General features: G+C 47.1%; 5 protein-coding genes and 1 non-coding gene across 6 annotated transcripts; 1 reads left to right on the forward strand and 5 right to left on the reverse strand.

Annotated features, from left to right (window-relative positions):
- Nucleotides 1–57: 57 nt before the first annotated feature.
- Nucleotides 58–357, forward strand: BU24DRAFT_425360 (uncharacterized protein; the record flags this gene model as incomplete). Its single annotated transcript, XM_033528723.1, has 1 exon — nucleotides 58–357. A coding segment is annotated over exon 1 (156 nt), but the record flags the coding sequence as incomplete, so codon positions are not given.
- Nucleotides 358–5,381: 5,024 nt separating this feature from the next.
- Nucleotides 5,382–5,491, reverse strand: BU24DRAFT_t69. The gene has a single exon. It is a non-coding gene; the product is annotated as a tRNA-Gly (tRNA).
- Nucleotides 5,492–6,027: 536 nt separating this feature from the next.
- BU24DRAFT_494683 (glycoside hydrolase family 78 protein) lies at nucleotides 6,028–8,895 on the reverse strand (the record flags this gene model as incomplete). The annotated part of the gene is made up of 2 exons (XM_033534073.1): nucleotides 6,028–6,119; nucleotides 6,177–8,895. The coding sequence occupies 2 exons, from the start codon at nucleotides 8,893–8,895 to the stop codon at nucleotides 6,028–6,030; spliced, it is 2,811 nt and encodes a 936-aa protein (XP_033381068.1).
- A 1,031-nt stretch (nucleotides 8,896–9,926) lies between these two features.
- Nucleotides 9,927–11,970, reverse strand: BU24DRAFT_484448 (MFS general substrate transporter). Its single transcript, XM_033533343.1, has 5 exons — nucleotides 11,642–11,970; nucleotides 11,392–11,592; nucleotides 10,438–11,261; nucleotides 10,207–10,389; nucleotides 9,927–10,142 (listed from the first exon to the last, which is right to left on the reverse strand). Exons 1-5 carry the CDS (start codon nucleotides 11,866–11,868, stop codon nucleotides 9,955–9,957), a joined length of 1,623 nt encoding a protein of 540 aa, XP_033381069.1. The 5' UTR covers nucleotides 11,869–11,970; the 3' UTR covers nucleotides 9,927–9,954.
- An 852-nt stretch (nucleotides 11,971–12,822) lies between these two features.
- Nucleotides 12,823–15,562, reverse strand: BU24DRAFT_494684 (glycoside hydrolase family 3 protein; the record flags this gene model as incomplete). The annotated part of the gene is made up of 5 exons (XM_033534074.1): nucleotides 12,823–13,266; nucleotides 13,319–13,576; nucleotides 13,632–15,272; nucleotides 15,325–15,372; nucleotides 15,422–15,562. 5 exons carry the CDS (start codon nucleotides 15,560–15,562, stop codon nucleotides 12,823–12,825), a joined length of 2,532 nt encoding a protein of 843 aa, XP_033381070.1.
- A 531-nt stretch (nucleotides 15,563–16,093) lies between these two features.
- On the reverse strand, nucleotides 16,094–17,592 carry BU24DRAFT_453089 (uncharacterized protein; the record flags this gene model as incomplete). The annotated part of the gene is made up of 2 exons (XM_033531237.1): nucleotides 16,246–17,592; nucleotides 16,094–16,161 (listed from the first exon to the last, which is right to left on the reverse strand). The coding sequence occupies exons 1-2, from the start codon at nucleotides 17,492–17,494 to the stop codon at nucleotides 16,094–16,096; spliced, it is 1,317 nt and encodes a 438-aa protein (XP_033381071.1). The 5' UTR covers nucleotides 17,495–17,592.
- Between the last annotated feature and the right edge of the window lie 69 nt (nucleotides 17,593–17,661).

Genomic DNA, 17,661 nt, shown 5'->3' on the forward strand with positions numbered 1-17,661 from the left:
GGAAAGACCACATAGCCAGGGCAGCTGTGAAGGGAGAGGCCGCATTCAAATCACTGGCGAGGATCACAGCGTCGACATGGGGCCCATCAGTACGCAAATCCAGGCTGCTATACTTCGCAGTGGCCAGGCCCACAATGACATATGGTGCCCAGATATGGGCCGTAAACGACAAAGGAGAAAACATAGCAGAATCAAAGACCAAACCTCTCACGACGACCCAGAACAAATGCCTCAGGAAGGTGCTGGGGGCGTATAAACGAACCCCCATCGCTGCCATCGAAAAGGAAAGCGGCACGCCACCAATAGACATATACCTTCAAACAATAGCCATGCAACGAGCTGTCAAGACAGCTCACCACCCAGTCACAGCACAAATCCGAGAAACACTGGCCTCGATATGGGCAGCGGCGACCACTCCAAAGGGCAGACGGGGTAGAGGCCGACCAACCAAACACACGGCCCAACCAAATGCCCCCATAGACAGCATGCGGGAGAGAGGAGACAAGATCATAGAGCGACGCCGAGCCACGCAAAGACAAGAACGACGGGACGGACAGATCCAAGCCGTCAAGGAAATAGGAGATGAGCATACCGAGCAATGGAGAGACAGGTGGGAGGCGGAAAGGCGCAAGCCCCACCGCACCGCACCCACATGGAAGGACCCATGGGAAAGCCAGCCACTCCACCTGTATGATAATGCACCAAAGCACGTGGCAACGTCTATTCTTCTCCTACGCACAGAAGTACTCGGTACCAGGGTATGGCTAGCGAACGCTGGGGTACCAGACATACTACCCACATGCACCTGCGAGCATAATAGACAGACACTCACCCACTTAAGAGACTACTACAAGGACACCTCTCACGCGAGGCTAAAACTGCTCGAACGAGCAGGTACTACTAGGACGGACCGTCTCTTGACAAGCAAAGACACCGCCTGGATGGCGGGTAGATGGCTCCTGGACACACACGTGCTGGAATACTTCCGCATTGCAAAGGAAGACGAAGGAGTCGACATGGAGAAGTGGGCGCCATTCCACAAAGCCCACGAAACGCCAACCTAAACTCCGCCAAGCCCTCACATGGCAACACAGTACAATAGCAGGAAGAAGCGTGAGCAGAAGGCACCTAGGGACATGTAGGAAGTAGGGGTTTTTAGATACCTCCCCTATTAGAGGCATCCCGTTTGCCCTACTAGACACAATAACGTAGGGGAATTGTTCATAGACCCGAAAGGGAACCAGATAGCACTATAAATTGAACTATTTATTTATTTATTTAATTATAGATTTTGGAAAGTAGGAGGTTGTCGCGGACTTTAACTCCTCGTACCATCGGACAATTTCCTGCCGCACACTAATAAACCCCTCCCCGCGATGTCATGCACTAAAAATTTCTAAGCAATAGCAATCACTTGGTCTAATGCGATTTGATTGTTGCATTGGAACACCTGAACAAGGAAAAAAGGTCTCAATGTTTGTTGGGATTTATTCTCAGATTTCTTTGAATACCACCATGATGTGGTTTATCATCGTCACTTTGGCTTCAACCCCACGCCAGCTCCATTCTTCTTGCTGTAGCCTTTGCTCTTCTTATCTCACCTCCTTCTATTATTCCTCCTTTGCTCATTGTTACTCTTCTTCCTTCTGGGCGAGTCCTGCGGTAGTGTGCTCGTCCTCGCTCTCGTCCTTGCGCTCTATCACATCCACATCAATTACTTACAATCGTTAGAGCTAATCTTCAAGATGTTCAATAATACTGACCGTGTATTGGAATCGCGGCTCACACGCCGCTTTTAGCTTGTCCTTGGTCTCCTTCGCCTTCTTCGCGGACTCTGGGATTTTGGACTTTTCCTACTCACTCGTAACGAACCACAAGTGCCTTAATACGAATCGTCACGTGCGCTGTGAAGAACAGTGAAGACCGCCAAAATTAAGTGAAGAATCTTGGCTGCAATCGACACTATTCCCCAACACTTACCCGATCAGGCAGGTTGGACAAAGCGTCACAACGAAGCCGATGTCCGCCGATTGAGGCATTGTTATTCCCGTCCCAAAAAACAAAATTGCCTATAGCAGGATAATAATAGAAAAACCCATCCAAGTATAGAATAGGGTAATAAGTGCTGATGCGGAAACATCAATGGGAAGAATGATATGATGCAAAGAGCTGACAGCGGTCGCTAGATTGATGAGAGGGTCAGCGCTTGAAATTATGGTTTTCCTTGCGGGGCATGCTTGCGGATTTTTTATGTCGGGTATGAGAGTGATTGCGGCTTGGATCTTTTGATATGAGAGGGTAGGATTGTGTTGTTCGGGAAAGAAGTCAAAGGTTTATCTTTGAATTGTTGGTTTAAAGTACTTTGGTGCACGCACCACATTTCAGTTAAGCTGGGTGAGAGTGGAAGTGAGAGTGAGGGTGAGAACGAAAGGTACCATCCGCAAACTCTTCCAAGTATCCTTTCACATCTTCGATTAGACGAAACCTATAAACCACAGAAAAAGAGAAGACAGAGTTAAAAACAAAAGTAAATGTAAATTCCAGAAAAATAACGAAAGGATTGAGTGAATAAAACTCCGAAAGTTAAACTCTAGTAACTCCAAAAAGAGAATCGATAAGGAAATAAAATACTTGACAAGGAAATAGATGAGATTCAAGAACCAGAGTAACATTTAATGAAAGGACTAATGGAAGATCCGTTAAACAATTCAACCGCTCTATAATTGGGTTGAAAAGGTGGATGTGCATATTGTGCAAGTCATGTGTTGAAGAATTATGAAACGTAGAGAACAGGACTGTCCGATCGAATCGTTACACCTTATGGTCATATTCCTATGAATCGCAGATGAGTAATGGCCGATGAGGCTATAGTATGTAGGTTAGGTAGCCGTAGCACAACATGAGATCTCTAAGGCTAAGTCAGACGTTTCAAAATTCTAGCAGAGTCCGTTGGAGTGCATGGGTGAATGTTCAGGTTTCACGGGCTCCAACATCGAGCAAGCAAGCTATCATGACATTCCGATCAGAGAACACCAGATCTTCAATGTCTCAATTTAGGTTGATGCTACGAATGCTGCGCAGTAATTATTTACTATGCCAAAAGTTGCTGCGTGGTTGCTTGCCGTGAACTACTAATCAGCAGGCGCATTGGGACTATCACCGAGCAGATTTCATGGATCTAAACATGGGACAAACGTCTTATTTGATCAATAAAATTTCTGTAATTCATCAAGTAAACTATCATCTGAATGGCTTGAATCACTCCACATAACGTCTATAGTAGATAAGAGACGCCACAAGCCATCCCTCGATCTGCGGATCCCTACGTGAAATAAACTCAATAGGAAATTGACATAATCAATCTTCTTGAAAGGCCAGTTGAGAAGGCCTTGAATCTCTCAGGGTTCCTAGCCAATCTCTCCTCGATCGTCCTGGCACTCTCCTGATACATTTGACCACTAAGCAGGCGCATCCTGCCCGGCCATGTCAGAGTATGTCCGTTTGCGAGAAGGACGGTCAGGATCGGGCATGATGGGCACATCTTTCCATGTGCCATACGTAGGGGCAGAGAAAAGTCGCCTCGACGTGTTAAGGAAGCCGTCGTGTACTTGAGTCCGCCTGATCGTCAACCGTGTACTTAAGCGGGCAGAGCGGTACTCCAATTCTTCTGGGAAGATAACATTGTAGTACAATGTCATCGCAGTTCCCACGAACAGCGTCTTCCATATTAAGATCGACTGCCGTGCTGAATTGTCAGAGCCAACATGCCTTTATATATGGCGTCCAGAGATCAATCCACATTTATGCCTTCTCCTCTTTATTGCGATGCAAATATGTTCCTCAGATGGATGCAAGTGCTTCATCCGCGTCCATAAAATCGTCTTTCGTGTATATTGGGCGGATCGGCCCGCGCTCCACAACCGCTCGGTAATGCTCATAAACTCGACGAAGGTTCGCTCTTTTGTCCATAGTTGCGCTGGGATGTTTAGAAATCCAATCTTTGAGTAACCTTTCTGCATCCTCCATGAGCTAAACATTCTGCTGGTGCATGGATGTCGATATGTCTGTGCAAGCCTGTTCGAACTCCAGGATCTTTCTTTCGCGGCGTCGCCGATGTAATGGTCTTTCGCCGGGTACTTCGAAAGACAAAGCTATAGAGTAGAAACGGTACTGATCTATTAATACTCTGATGTTGTCCTGAAATACCGTTGCGCGGACTGCAAACATTGTCAGAAGTTGCTCTTTTGCATAGTCATAGACTGTTCAGCGACACATACCAAATTGGAAAAATCAGGATGATTTACCGAGCAGGCCGCTGATTGTCTGTTTTCGAAATGTTGCAATATATCCAGTGGACTTGTCAGTCCAGAGCTTGGAGTCTGCGGGCCCATGTTTTCCAGCAATAAGCGTATCGAAGCATGCGTCCAAGTCCCCAGTCTCATGGAAAGCAATCACTCTTGCCAACTTTCGAGCTGCATCCCTTTAAGATTATTCTGCTTGGGGTGTCTGTGGCAAATCAGAGTCTTTGTATAGCAAGACTTTGTCGACGATAGGAAGGTCGTCCCAGTGCATATCGATGGGCACCGGAGACCAGTAACGAGATGGGAATTGGATTTCCGAGTCCATATCGGTGACCGGAGATATAGAGATGAAATAAGAGAAGGGAGAGGAGGAGAAAGAGGAGATGCTATTTTTGGCAACTTGTGGGAAGGAGTTAGTTTATATATCGGTACCCAAGGTGAGTCGGACAAGTGATATTGAATCTCGCTCAAAGGGTACACCGACTCAGTCAAATCTGGATAGTCCAACCCAATGCCTTCACCGCTTCTTCCGTCTGCAGGCAGATATCTAACCAGGTACATACTCTTGAAAACGTCTATACTATGATCCCAGAGGAAATCTACTCGTACCAACAGATGTGACTGACATATATTGACGTTGGCCCTGGCATGGAGTATCCCGCAAACCATTGCTTGGTGGCCGAGAGGCGAACATTGTCAATGTCTATTTACCCTATTGTTATCTTGCATAAGCAAGCAAGGGCGCGATGGATAACCTGAAGGCATTCAAACGCATCTTGAACGAACGTCTTATTCACCAACCCATTGTGCCGTCAAGAGGCAATCAAAGAAGTAATAGAAAGAATCAGGTTAGCATCAGGTTGGCACTGGGACTATATACCACATGGGATAAAAAGGGGTGCAAATAAGCTCATCTGGTCGTTTATTTTCTGGTTGAAGAGGGAAGGAATTCCATAACTATGGTGGAGGCCCGAATATGGACGCTCGGGCCACCATCACCGCCAACAGCCAAAAAAACACTTTCCATGACAGTACAACTCCTACAATACAATAAAACATGCAAAAAAGATATCAAATGAATGCATCGGCCGGGAATCGAACCCGGGGCTAGCCGAAGTTGCTGTAATCGAATCGAAGTGAATTGATTGATCACGTGGCAACGGCTAATTTTACCACTAAACCACCGATGCAGTTGTAGTTGTTTGATGAAAGAATCGCCAATTGAATGTGTTATGTATCATTTGTATCAATTGCTACTCGGGATGTTCTGAAAGTTTCGTGGGATTGGAATGTGGCATGCCGGCAAATTTTGTTCTGGCCAAGGGCTAGATTCAACCATTCAAGTGCCGAACCACCGATCCTACCAGTCATTTCCGACCTGCTGTGGCAACGGCTAATTGTAGCGCTAAACTACCGATGCTGGTCTCCTGCTATGTTACACCTCTCAATTACGTGCACCACAAAGGCCAAAAGACGACCTTGCCTCGTTCCATAACGGATGTTGCATAAACATTGCATGGAGTCCCACCTTGAACCCGTTCATTGCTATGCTCTTCTTCCAATGCACCAGCTTTGTACGCTGTGCGGCTGAACGAGAGACATCGATCAGTAGAGCCAGCTTTGTGCATGATCAATAGTTCTCCGCATGCAGCATGCAGCACTCCCCGGCTTGTACAGATCCAAGGCAATCGCGGTGGCTTCGGATAGAATCCAGCTGGAATGCCATTCAATGGATGAGAGCTGGAATATGGCGACCGTAGCGTTGCTTGTACTGATTGATCGTTAGAGATCCAGTGGGCTTATAACCTGCTTCTCTTGCTATTGGTACCAGAGTAGATGTTTTTATGTACTATAACTATACAACTTCTCCATCACCATTTTCCCAAAGGTAAGTCTTGATAGCTGTCAAAGGCCAGTCCTTTGCCGACAAATCGCAAAAGAACGTGTGCGACCCGCTTCCTACGATAACATGTTTATCCGATTCCTCTCGTACAGTGTCAGGTAACATCACCCAGGCCTCAGAGTTAGGCGGCACTAATACATTTAACTCGAACCGGCGAGCTTCGCCTGCTTCCTTGAGAAACCAACTGCACTCAATGCGGCCATATGGGCTCTCATACGTAACTTTGGCATTTCGAATAGTACCTCCTGGTCGTGGAGCCACAAAGAAACTCTTCCAGCCCGCCTCTTTTGGGCGAATGCCACCCACTACGGTATGAAGCCAATCAGCAACGGATCCCAGTGCATAGTGATTGAAGCTGGTCATCTCGCCAGGGTTAATGGACCCATCCGGCAGAAGGCTGTCCCATCGTTCCCACACAGTAGTCGCACCCATAGTGACCGGATAGAGCCAAGAGGGCAGTCTTTTCTCCTGCAGCATACGGTATGCGACTTGCTCGCGGCCCACCAAGGTGAGAGCATGTAGTATGATAGATGTGCCAACGAAGCCAGTCGCGACTCGGAATTTGCTGATACGTACCAGGTGCTCCAGACGGTTACCAGCAGCTTCTAGCTGCAACGGACTATCATACAGATGGAAGACAATAGCCAGAGATAATGCTGTTTGGGTGTCGCTTACTAGAAAACCAGACGGGGCCACATACTTATGGTGGAACGCCTTTTTGAGATGTTCAGCCGTTGCGTAATAGGACGTGGAGTCGCGATGGTTTCCAACCAGTGTGGCAATCTCAGCTATCTTGAACGTTACATGGACAAGATAGGCGTCTGACACCATAACTGCACTAGTTCGAGCATCTCCTGGCTCATTCGGTGGTGCCTTTGGATCCAGCCAGTCACCAAGCTGCCAAAGATCGTCTACCCACAATCCATCCGAATTGCGGCGTATGCCAGAATCGACCCAGAGCATCATACTCTCGTACTGATTCCGTAGAATCTCTAGATCTCCTGATGCAGTATAAACATCCCATGGCGTTAACACCGCAGCATCGCCCCATATTGCTTGAGGAACTACAGGGTAGACTGAGTCCAAAACATTTGGAACAACAAGAGGGGGCACTCCACCACGGCCTTTCTGCTCAACAGCAAGATCCTGTAGCCAGGAACTCAAGAATCCGGTAGTATTATACAAGAAGTTCGCTGTGGGAGCAAAAACCTGTATATCTCCAGTCCATCCCAGTCGCTCGTCGCGCTGAGGACAGTCAGTTGGGATTGAGAAGAAGTTTCCGCGCATGCTCCAGACGATATTTTGGTGCAGCTTATTGACTAAGGGATGAGAGCATTCGAAAGTCCCCGTACGTTCCATATCGCTATGAGTAACAAGAGCGGTGATGGCATTCAAGTCCAGTGGTGGAGAAACTCCAGCTTCAGCAGTCCAGCCTTCAATCTGCACGTAGCGAAATCCATGGAATGTAAATTTAGGAGTCCAGTCCTTGATACATTGACCAGAAGTCACTATTTCATCCAAGCACATTGCGCTCCTAAGAGGCCGAGTGCCTAACTCCTCGTTCTCTAGCACTTCAGCGTGAGTGAATTTGAGTCTATGGCCAGCCGGGCCATTGAGAGATTTGATGTGCAATTTACCAACGAGATTCTGTCCAAAGTCAAGTATTGTTTTTCCAGTTGGGGATGAGATTATGCGGGTAGGCGCAATCTTTTCGGTGATTCTGATAGGTGGAGCGTCCGAAGAGATGAATGTCGTCCGCGGTTCTTCCAGCATTCGCACCGCAGTCCATTCACTGTCAATAGCACTAAGGCCGTCGGGGCTACTCCATCCTAGATCATCTTCCATCGCGCTATATGTCTCGCCATCGTATATCTGGCTTCTAATAAGAGGACTGGGGCAAGATTCCCACCCTTGATTAGTAGCCAGAATGAACTTTGTACCGCTCTCGAATTTGACCTCTAACTGCGCAAATATACCGATAGTAGTGCCGTAAGTCGCCTTGGTACCCCAACCAATGCGGCCTGCGTACCACCCTTCCGCTACCTCGAAACCGAGAACATTTGACCGGCCTGGCCGGAGCAGATTTGTCACATCAAAGACTTGGTAGCAAATTCTGTGATGGTAGCTTGTCCATCCAGGTGACATTATGTGATCGCCAACAATGGAACCGTTCAGATGTGCTTGATATACCCCAAAAGCAGTAGAATAGATGCGGGCCTTGACTATGGCGCCAGAATCGTTCGGAAGATTAAATAGCCTGCGGACTCGGATTGGTCTCACAGCCATGCCGTTCGACTTTTCGACGTTTAATGAAGTGATCATTTGTGCTTCCCAGCAATCTCGTTCCAGCAAGCCAGCCTCAACGGTCGACCAAGGCGACCACTCAGTTTGATGATATTGGTCATCTCGTCCTCCAATGGCGCGAACCCTCACTTGAACTATCTGCCTAGATTCGAGAGGCTCAAACGGCCAAGGCACCAGGACCGACTTTGGAGAATCATAATGGTATACTGAGACAGGTATTCCATGGCCTTTGAATGCTTGTATCTCAACCGACTTTTGATTCCAAGTGCCAACATCTGCACTGGTACTCCGGAAGCGCCAGGATATTCGTGGTGCATTGGTAGATATACCGATTCCCGAGTAATGATGTTCGAATGTGGGAGGGAGCACAAGGACGAGGTTTGACATGATGTGATTTCAATAATGGTGTCGATGATAGATAATTAGATGATAGAAATTCCAGTCCTTGTGTACATATTTAAGATCAATTCGTTTAAATAATGGCAAAAGTCGGATGTATTAGGCTATTCCAACCAACGAAATGCATGTTCGTATGATGGATGTCTCGCCAACTCGGCATAACGTGAAGCGAACACTTGACTCGGAAAGTAGGAACTAGGGATGGGAACAAATTATGGAATCCGTCTAGTGTTTGATGGACCTCATATACATGGTACCGTAGGTCCAATCGCTAGGATCTGTGGATTGTATTCTCGCATTGGTATTTTGGTGGGTGCGGATCACCAGTTTAGCGCCGCCATATCCTCTTAGTTAGTCTGGCCATCCAAGATTCCGTGCGAATTGCATTGGAGCAAGATGCCAAGTTATCAAGCCCTGAGAACTCGAATCGTAACTAAAGCAATCAAATGCGAAAAATATGCGAATAAGCTATATCAAATTAGTATACTTCTACGCGCTTCGGGGGAACACCAAAGTGGGCTTCTTCACTACCCCGTATTTTCTTCCACGAAGGACATTTCAACTAGAGAATATTTCGGCGTTTATAACTATCAATATCTTTAATAAAATATCTAATATGAAGATTCTTGATATACCTGATCAATCATAACTTATCACATTATTCATATACAGCAGCACCTAGGTTGGGTATCTAATCTACCATGCATCGATTACGTGCATTTGCAATTTGTAGCTAGGAACTACGTAACAACATTACAAGTTATGCAAGGTTCCTCGCTGGGTCCTTAAATTTGGAAATATGGATACTGCAGTATCATTCATACATGTTTAACTAATTGAGGCCGATAATTGACATGAACATATATACTTGCATACCAAGAGGAAGCAGTGCTGAGATTTGCCAAGGGAGTATGCAACTATGACCCATCCAACTGCGAAAATCGTACGCCCTCAGCTCTTGACCATTACGGATTCTGGCCCATTGGGGTGAGACCGCGAATGATTCGGAACGCGGGTAGACTCCGTGCAACCCGATTACAAGGCTACTTATTCTGATCCTTTCTCATTTGCTCCAGCGAGACGTTCGGTCATCGTGATGGTCTTATGGAACCTCCATGGCTTGATTCTCCGTTCGAAGAGCTCATCAAGCTCAGCAACGGAGCGTCCAGATGTCTCCGGGATTAGGAGCCACATTCCCAGGGTGAAAGGGAAGCCGATACCCGCAAAGAACCAACCTAAGTGTTACACAATGTTATTGGGAGGTCAAATTTCTCCTGTCAGAAAATGGTGATATCTTACATGTCTTCAGACTCCAGTTCCATTCGGTTTCAGTAATCATATAGGGCACAAGAACGCTCATGATAACGCCAATGACACATGAGGAGGCGGCTGCAAAGCCCGCAGTGTATGGTCGGAGCCTTTGGGATGATATCTCGCCAATGTAAGCCCATCCAGTGGCACCATTGGCCATCAAGCCGATGTCTGTGGATGATGTTAGTTACGAGTACCACCTCGAGCTGTGAGACCTACTCCAGAAAACAGCGAATACCACAACAAGATTATTGGTCGCCTTATTCTTCGGTACCACACTGAGAATACCAACAGCGACATTCATTAACCAGCATATCGTCGTACCTATACAAGCCAAGGACCGACGGCCGGTCGTGTCGGCCAAGTACATTGTCACAACAACGGCGGCAATGTTGATGCCCGAAGTGATACAGACAACTTTGAACGGATCTTCAAGACCAGCCTGTAGAAAGAAGTAACTCGCAAAGCTGAGGAAAACTCCAAGACCAATGAACTGCTGGGTCATCAAAGTCCAACATGCAACGATTGTCCGGAAACCGTCCCGGCCCTTGAAGATGGCCCACCATTTTTCTGTTCGTCCGGCAGCTTCTGCACGCTCATGCTGTACAACAAGTTCCATCAGCCTGTACTGGTGCTCGACGTCGATGTCGACACCTTTGTAGATGTATCGAATCATTTGCTTGGCTTTCTCTGTTTTGCCTTTCGTAATGCACCAGAGCGGGGATTCGGGGAGTCCAAGATAGATAATGAACATCAGCCCAATCTGAGACCATTGCGTGTAAATTGCTGTCAACCAGTTGTTCGGATTCTTGTCAGCCATGACCTGAAGCGCGATAGGAGCAAAGAATTGGCCGGTCATCCACCAGAAACTATAACACATTAAGAACACGCCTCGTACGCGAATGGGTGCGATTTCAGCAATGTAGATAGGCAAGGTCGACTGCATAGAGCCAACACCAATGCCGCCGAGGAATTTTGCGACAACCCATACCTTCCAGTTTCTGGCAACGCATTCGACTATGACACTCAAAGCGAGTATAACCCTAGAGAGTAATGGTCAGCACCAGGGAGAAAACAGAAGGACATTGTGTTTGTGTGTGTGTGTGTGTGTGTGTGTGTGTGGAAAACACATAAACTCCCAGTATAGGGTTCCGTACATCCTCTACTACGTACCAGTAATGAAACATTGCGCCTTTTCTACCGAAACGGCTGGATACGAAAGGAATTGTGGTCATGCCTACAATCTGACCGACAGACGCAAGCGCGTTAAAGGTGCTCAACGTTGATGCGGCAAGCGTGACCTCTCCCTCTGAATTAAGCTTATTACCAAACTGCTTAATAAATCCTTTATTGGCAATGATGTTCCCAACCATTCTGGATAGTCATTTGTTAGAAAACGGATATACCAAGATTAATAACGTACGCAATTTGATAACCATCCGTCGCTGCACTGATCGATGTGAGAAAACAGATCAACGTATTTATTTTAAATGCCTTGATCGTCTCCCACGCAGTCAAGTGTTCGTAACCAGTAAGACCTTGACCTTTGGCTTCGGCATCGAGGGCAAGGTCTTCATGCTCAGCCCCGGCTGCTTCGTCTACAGCCTCATGGTGTTCAATTATATCTGCTGGCTTCTGCTGAGTAGCCATGGTTTGTTTGGGAGAAAGAGATTATCGGTGCCAACAAAAGTGAGCGAATTCTGAGGAATGCCAGGAGAAGACAAATATTGGAACTTTTGCAGAATAACCTCGAACTTATGAGTTTCAAAGCAGCGGAAGGAATTCCCTGGAGAATACTAACACCGTTTAATGTTTACACGAGATTTCCGCCTCCATACTACAGTCGACGCCACAATACTACTCCAGAGCCGTTGATGGCTGAAAATGCGGGGATTTTCTGGGGTTTCGACTCATGTAATGCACCTGGGTGTGTCTCTTAGCACCACACTTAGTGGCAACTTGCTAAAACCAATTCAGAGTTGAGTAGGAAAAATCACTCAACAGCAAAGTTTACACCAGGTTAATGTAGCCTGCCAAGCCGGTAGATACAAAGATCAGATGGCTTGCGTGTAATAGGGCCCTCGGTGATCAAATCCCGAATTTTCGCATTCAGCTTTCTTTTCGCGTTCGGGCCAGCTTTCAGCCGACAGCATCTAGACTCCTTCACTTTCTTGCCATCATACAATGCTGCCAGGATCCATTTACTTGACTCTACAACACAGTACAGCCGGTGGTGAACTTGTAGAAATTTCCGGCGTTTGCAATTTGAGAAGAGATAACAGGCTCGTGTTCGATTAGACCGAGCGAATAGAGGAGCCTGGTGGAACGATGGGCTTCATAATAACGGGAGACAAATTTATGGCCACAATCTTTCTCCTGGTGTGCCATTTCAGAATGTAGGCGGACTTTTCGGCATCAGATTGAGGGTTTAGAGAGTAACCATTCAAGAAACAAGATATATTGGCTGGTGTCAGAAAATACAAACAAAAAGAACCAAAAGCATCACTGTAGACAAGGTAGGGTGCCTTTCATATGGAATAAACAGACTCGGATAGTTTATGCATTTATGAAGTTATTCAATTCCTACGTTTGTTCTTTTGTCGATCAAAGCCCGTTCCAAAGCATACTTCGCGGTAATTCGAAGCTGGCTACCAGCTCCTCGGCAGTGGGGTCTGCGCTCCTAGATATAATCACTTGGAAGACTCCAGCCTCTGCCTTCCACTTGTTATCTTCTTCAGACCAAAATGCCAGAGTCGATCTGTCTAATTCCAGGCGAGCGGTGCGCGATTCGCCTCTCTTCAGCCCAATCTTGTGGAAAGCTTTGAGCTCTTTCCTCGGCCGCTGGACCGAACATTTGACATCAAACACGTATACTTGAATGACTTCGGAGCCGTAGCAATTGCCAATATTTGTGACATCAACCAAAATCGGAAGTTTGTATTCCGGTTGTGGCTCAAAAATGTCAGGCACCACTAGGTTTGAGTACTGGAACTGGGTGTATGAAAGTCCATACCCAAAATAAAAGAGGGGTTGGGTGCGCAATTTTTCCTATGGTTATACACGATTAGCGTACTTCACAAGATCATAAAGTTTTACTTACGTAGTACCTGTAACCCACGAATACACCTTCGCCATAAACAACCTCACGATCGGTCTTTCCAAAGTTGAGAAATGCAGGAGTGTCTTCGAGTCTCTTTGGAAACGTGACTGAAAGTCGGCCTGAGGGATTGACTTTCCCAAAGAGAACATCTGCAATTCCATTCCCGGTCTCCTGCCCTCCATACCAAGCATGGAGCAGAGTATTGACTTTGGATACCCACGGCATAGTAACTGGGAGTCCAGACTGAATAATTACGATCTAAAGAATGATAGTCAGCTATGACTATTGCAGACATGTTTGGTAATACACTTACCGTGTTGGAGTTTGCGGAGACAACTCGTTCGATCAGTTCATCCACCCTATTTGGCAGTGCGAGATGCGTACGATCTGCGCTCTCCATCTCATAATCGGAGCTAATTCCAGTCATCACGATGGGAATATCAACGCTTTTAGCAAGGGCTACCGCATCATTGATGGACTTGTCCTCGTCCAGTACCTCACATCCACCGAGTCGGATTCCACCTGCGGGGGCAATACCAACAACAGGGCCAGTAAACACATTCGAGAGAACAATACAGATCTCTAGGCTTTCTCCTTGCGTGACATCTACATCGTAGAATCGCTCCATTGAGAAAGCATTGAAGACAGGCGTTGTTTCAGTTTTCTCCGGGTGGTTAGTCCATAAGTCGATGACTTGCCTGCCATCAATTCGCATGACAACCTTGCCAAAGGCACTGAGCCCGAAACGATATTTGGTGGTCTTGGGAGAGGTAAAGGTCGTCCGTATTCGAACGAAATGCTGATCCGGAAGGTGTTTTGGAAGACTGTCAGTAAATTGAAGGAGGCTTCTGCGCGTTTCGGCGCTCCACAGCACTTCTGGGGAGTCTGTCTCATCAGGATTAACGGAAAAGAGCTCAACAAAGAGACCTGGCTTTCCAGAATTTGGCTGACGTAACTCGGTTGTCAAAAGAGGTGTGAACCGATGCGAATAGGCACCGATCCCGGTTTCAATCAATTCAGCACCCACCAACCCCACAATAGCATCGTATGGAGTGCTGACATAGTATGGAGTAGCTTCAGAGCTGCCACCACCGCCTGTGGCAGGGGTTTTGAAGTGGTCACCAATCAGCCCGATCTTCTTTTTGGCGTCAATACTCAGCGGTAGAACGCCATTGTCGTTTTTAAGAAGAACTATCGAGTCGGATGCGACCTTTCTGGCAATCGCACGATTCTCAGGGGTATCGTTGTTTCCATCTTCTTTGGGTACTTGCGTGGTATGTGTTTTGGCAACGATATTGAGAACGTTTCGCACAGCGTCATCTATACGCACGATACGGACCTTGCGACATTCTACGGCATACTTCAGAGCTTTCCCTCTCCAAACCGTGGGGCCAGGCATTTCTAGGTCCATGCCTGCATTCATAGATTCGGATGTACTGTATGTTCCCCACCAGTCACTCATGACTAGGCCATCGAACCTCCATTCTTTACGTAGGACTTGTTGAATCAAAAATGGACTCTCACTTGCGTGAACCCCATTCACTTTATTGTATGATGTCATGAAGGCCCAGGGAGGGCAAATTTTCATAGCCGTCTGGAATGGTAGTAGGTGTAATTCGCGTAGAGTCCGTTCAGTCATTATTACATCGTCTTCGATAGAATTGGCTGACTGATCGTGTGCTGCGTAGTGCTTGATGCAAGCCGCGACGCGTCGGTCCTGGATTCCAGCAATGTAGTGTCCGCCTAGTATCCCGCTCAGAATTGGATCCTCTCCAAAGGCCTCAAATCCTCGACCGATGAGAGGGGAACGCTGGAGACAAACAGTAGGAGCAAGTGCAATGTGTTTCCCCTTTGCTATGGCTTCGTCGCCCAGTGTTTGTCCAATCTTGCGCAGGAGATCTATGTCGAATGTAGCCCCCATGGCAGTTGCTGAGGGGAATTGGACACCAGGGACCTGTCTTGATTTAGCATGCGTATCTGTGTAGGGTCTGGTCACCATCACCTACCGGATTGAAGAAATTGGCACCGCGAAGCCCGTGAGGCCCATCAGATGTCTAGCAGGTTATTGACATGCTGAACGTTTTCTAATAATACCCAACTTACATGTATAACCGGGATTCCAAGTCGCTCATTACCTTGGAGAGCACATCGACCTGCCCCAGTAAGCAGCTCAACCTTCTCATCCAGGTCTAGTTTTGAGATGATATCCTCAATCCCAGCATTACTGAACATTGCCGCTGTCATGTTTTCTGACTATTAAGAGAATGAATTGTCCTTCTATGACAATGAGGCAACGAGATTGAGGATACTCAGTGTTTGTCTTTTCCACAGCATTTGAAGTCCATATATGTCTATGCATTTAAACAGGTAGCCAAGCATGAACTGATGCCGCATCTATTGCGGCGCTAGATTGTACGACTCAATAGCGACAAGGGGATGCATGTGAGTACATCTCGATTCACCCTGGTCAGCCCCGCTACCATCACTTTAGCCGTCCTACTGCCACGATCGCTGACTATTGCCTACGTAGTCGGATCTCAACCGAATCAGTTATCCCTGCATCTTCTACAGGGTCTCGGATCTTTCTGCACCGGACGCTTTGATTTCCACCGAATTGTTCGTGGTGTGCCTATGCCAAGCTATGTATGCTACAGTGAGTTTACGCACCTTGAGCTGTATTTAAGAGGTCTTATTTCGAAACGTTTTCTATACGAAGTTCGACATAAAGATTTACATTTGGCATTATATGCTTCGCGATGAGAGCCCATGTTATGACTAAGTGACAACGCATCTGATCGATTCTTCGACTTTCATGGGCCATTCGAGCCAACGTCGATATTCTTCTGGGATTATAATAAGTACTGAATCTTTACGGGCACATTGTTAGAAAATATCTCTACATGATGAATGATTCCAATTAGGCTTACCTATAAGATGCTTCGCCCAACCATCCAAGAACCAAGCTCTGCTTATTGTATTGAGCAACGGCGCATAGTACGCCAGCACAAGTAGCGCCTTCATATCCGCTTTTCGTACAAGTGTGACAAATTCGTCATTCATAAAGTACAGCCAAATGAGAACCATTTTCTGTATAGCTGAGCCGGTATTGATACCACATTCGTTACCATACGTAGCTTCATATATGTTCCTCACGCCTTTAAGAGCAGAGAGGCAGGTAGATGTACGCTCAGTGTTGGTTTGGTTGGACGTAACAAATTCACAAAGTTTATCCAGAGAAGACATCCAGTCAATTCTCCGGAATCCTTCGACAGCGCAAGTCGGGAGGGAATCTTCAGGGGGTTCTCCGGAATCCAGGGGTTTCGTGAGCCCTGAAAATAATATAGAAGGTGCAAAGGTCGACCGAATGAGCCGTACGCCAGTGGCTAAGGACATCCACCGTCCACTTGTGCCTCCACCTGAATCGCAAATGAGTAAGTCGCTCAGGCTCGTTGGACCCGCAGCAAAGGTGTTGAGACAGAAAAGCACGGCAGAAACGTAGAGCGCCCCGCAATTCTGGTTGTTTATGTGGGGAAGCTCCTTGTTTAATTCTGCTAGACCGCGTGCACTGTAAAGCTGGGCAAGAGAACGATAGCGGCAATGTGACCTTTCGTCTCCGGTTCCAAGATGTATAAGGTGATAGGCTGACAGTGAACAAGATAAATATAGAATAGAAGGTGTCGCAAGCCCAAGCCTCGGAGCGTTGTGTGACCAAAAGTGGGCAATAGGATCATCGCGGCTGTCGGTGCCTGCAAGACTGGGCCCTGTAAAGAGGATGAATTGATGGAGTAGCTCAGCCTGTGTACTATTCAATGAGAGGTCCTGCTGAGGTTGTAATTGGAGAGCATGAGGGACATGGGATACGATGGCTACCTCTCTGGAATCGACAGTGTGGAAAAGAGCGGCCCAATTGCGCCGAGGTCGACCTCGCCCACGCTCACGGATTCCAGGCAGTTGTGGAGGCGGCTGCAATTTCAACCCGATTCCCTGGCTACCTCTGTTAGCAGCGGTCTGATCATTTCCTCCTGCATTTGGGAAATGGCAAGGGATCCCAAAGCGTATACAGTTGGCGCATGAAGGTCTGGCCTCGTCACATTTCACCCTCCGGCTCTTGCAACAAATGCAGCCGTGCCTTGACTTTCGGTGTCCTTTCCTCGAGGAGACAAGGGTCATTTGCATCTTGTGATTACAGCAAATGATGCCATTGATCAGATGGTCGCTCAGATTGTCTGCTTTGGGGCGCAAGTTGATGTTACGAGAATGCGAAAATTCGAGGTTTCTCGGATTGCTCTCCACGTTTTAAGCCGGTTCTGAACTAATATATCATTCATAGTTTACCCCATCCC

This window comes from Aaosphaeria arxii, assembly GCF_010015735.1.
Source record: "Aaosphaeria arxii CBS 175.79 unplaced genomic scaffold BU24scaffold_7, whole genome shotgun sequence".
Lineage (NCBI taxonomy): Eukaryota > Fungi > Ascomycota > Dothideomycetes > Pleosporales > Aaosphaeria > Aaosphaeria arxii.

What these genes read in the sequence shown, in the direction of transcription:
- BU24DRAFT_484448 (XM_033533343.1), bottom strand. Translation starts at nt 11,868, where the DNA reads ATGGCTACTCAGCAGAAGCCAGCAGATATAATTGAACACCATGAGGCT. An exon ending in ACGGATGGTTATCAAATTGC is followed by an intron (nt 11,593 to 11,641) that starts GTACGTTATTAA and finishes ATGACTATCCAG; the next exon opens with AATGGTTGGGAACATCATTG. An exon ending in GAACTGGAGTCTGAAGACAT is followed by an intron (nt 10,143 to 10,206) that starts GTAAGATATCAC and finishes TGTAACACTTAG; the next exon opens with GTTGGTTCTTTGCGGGTATC.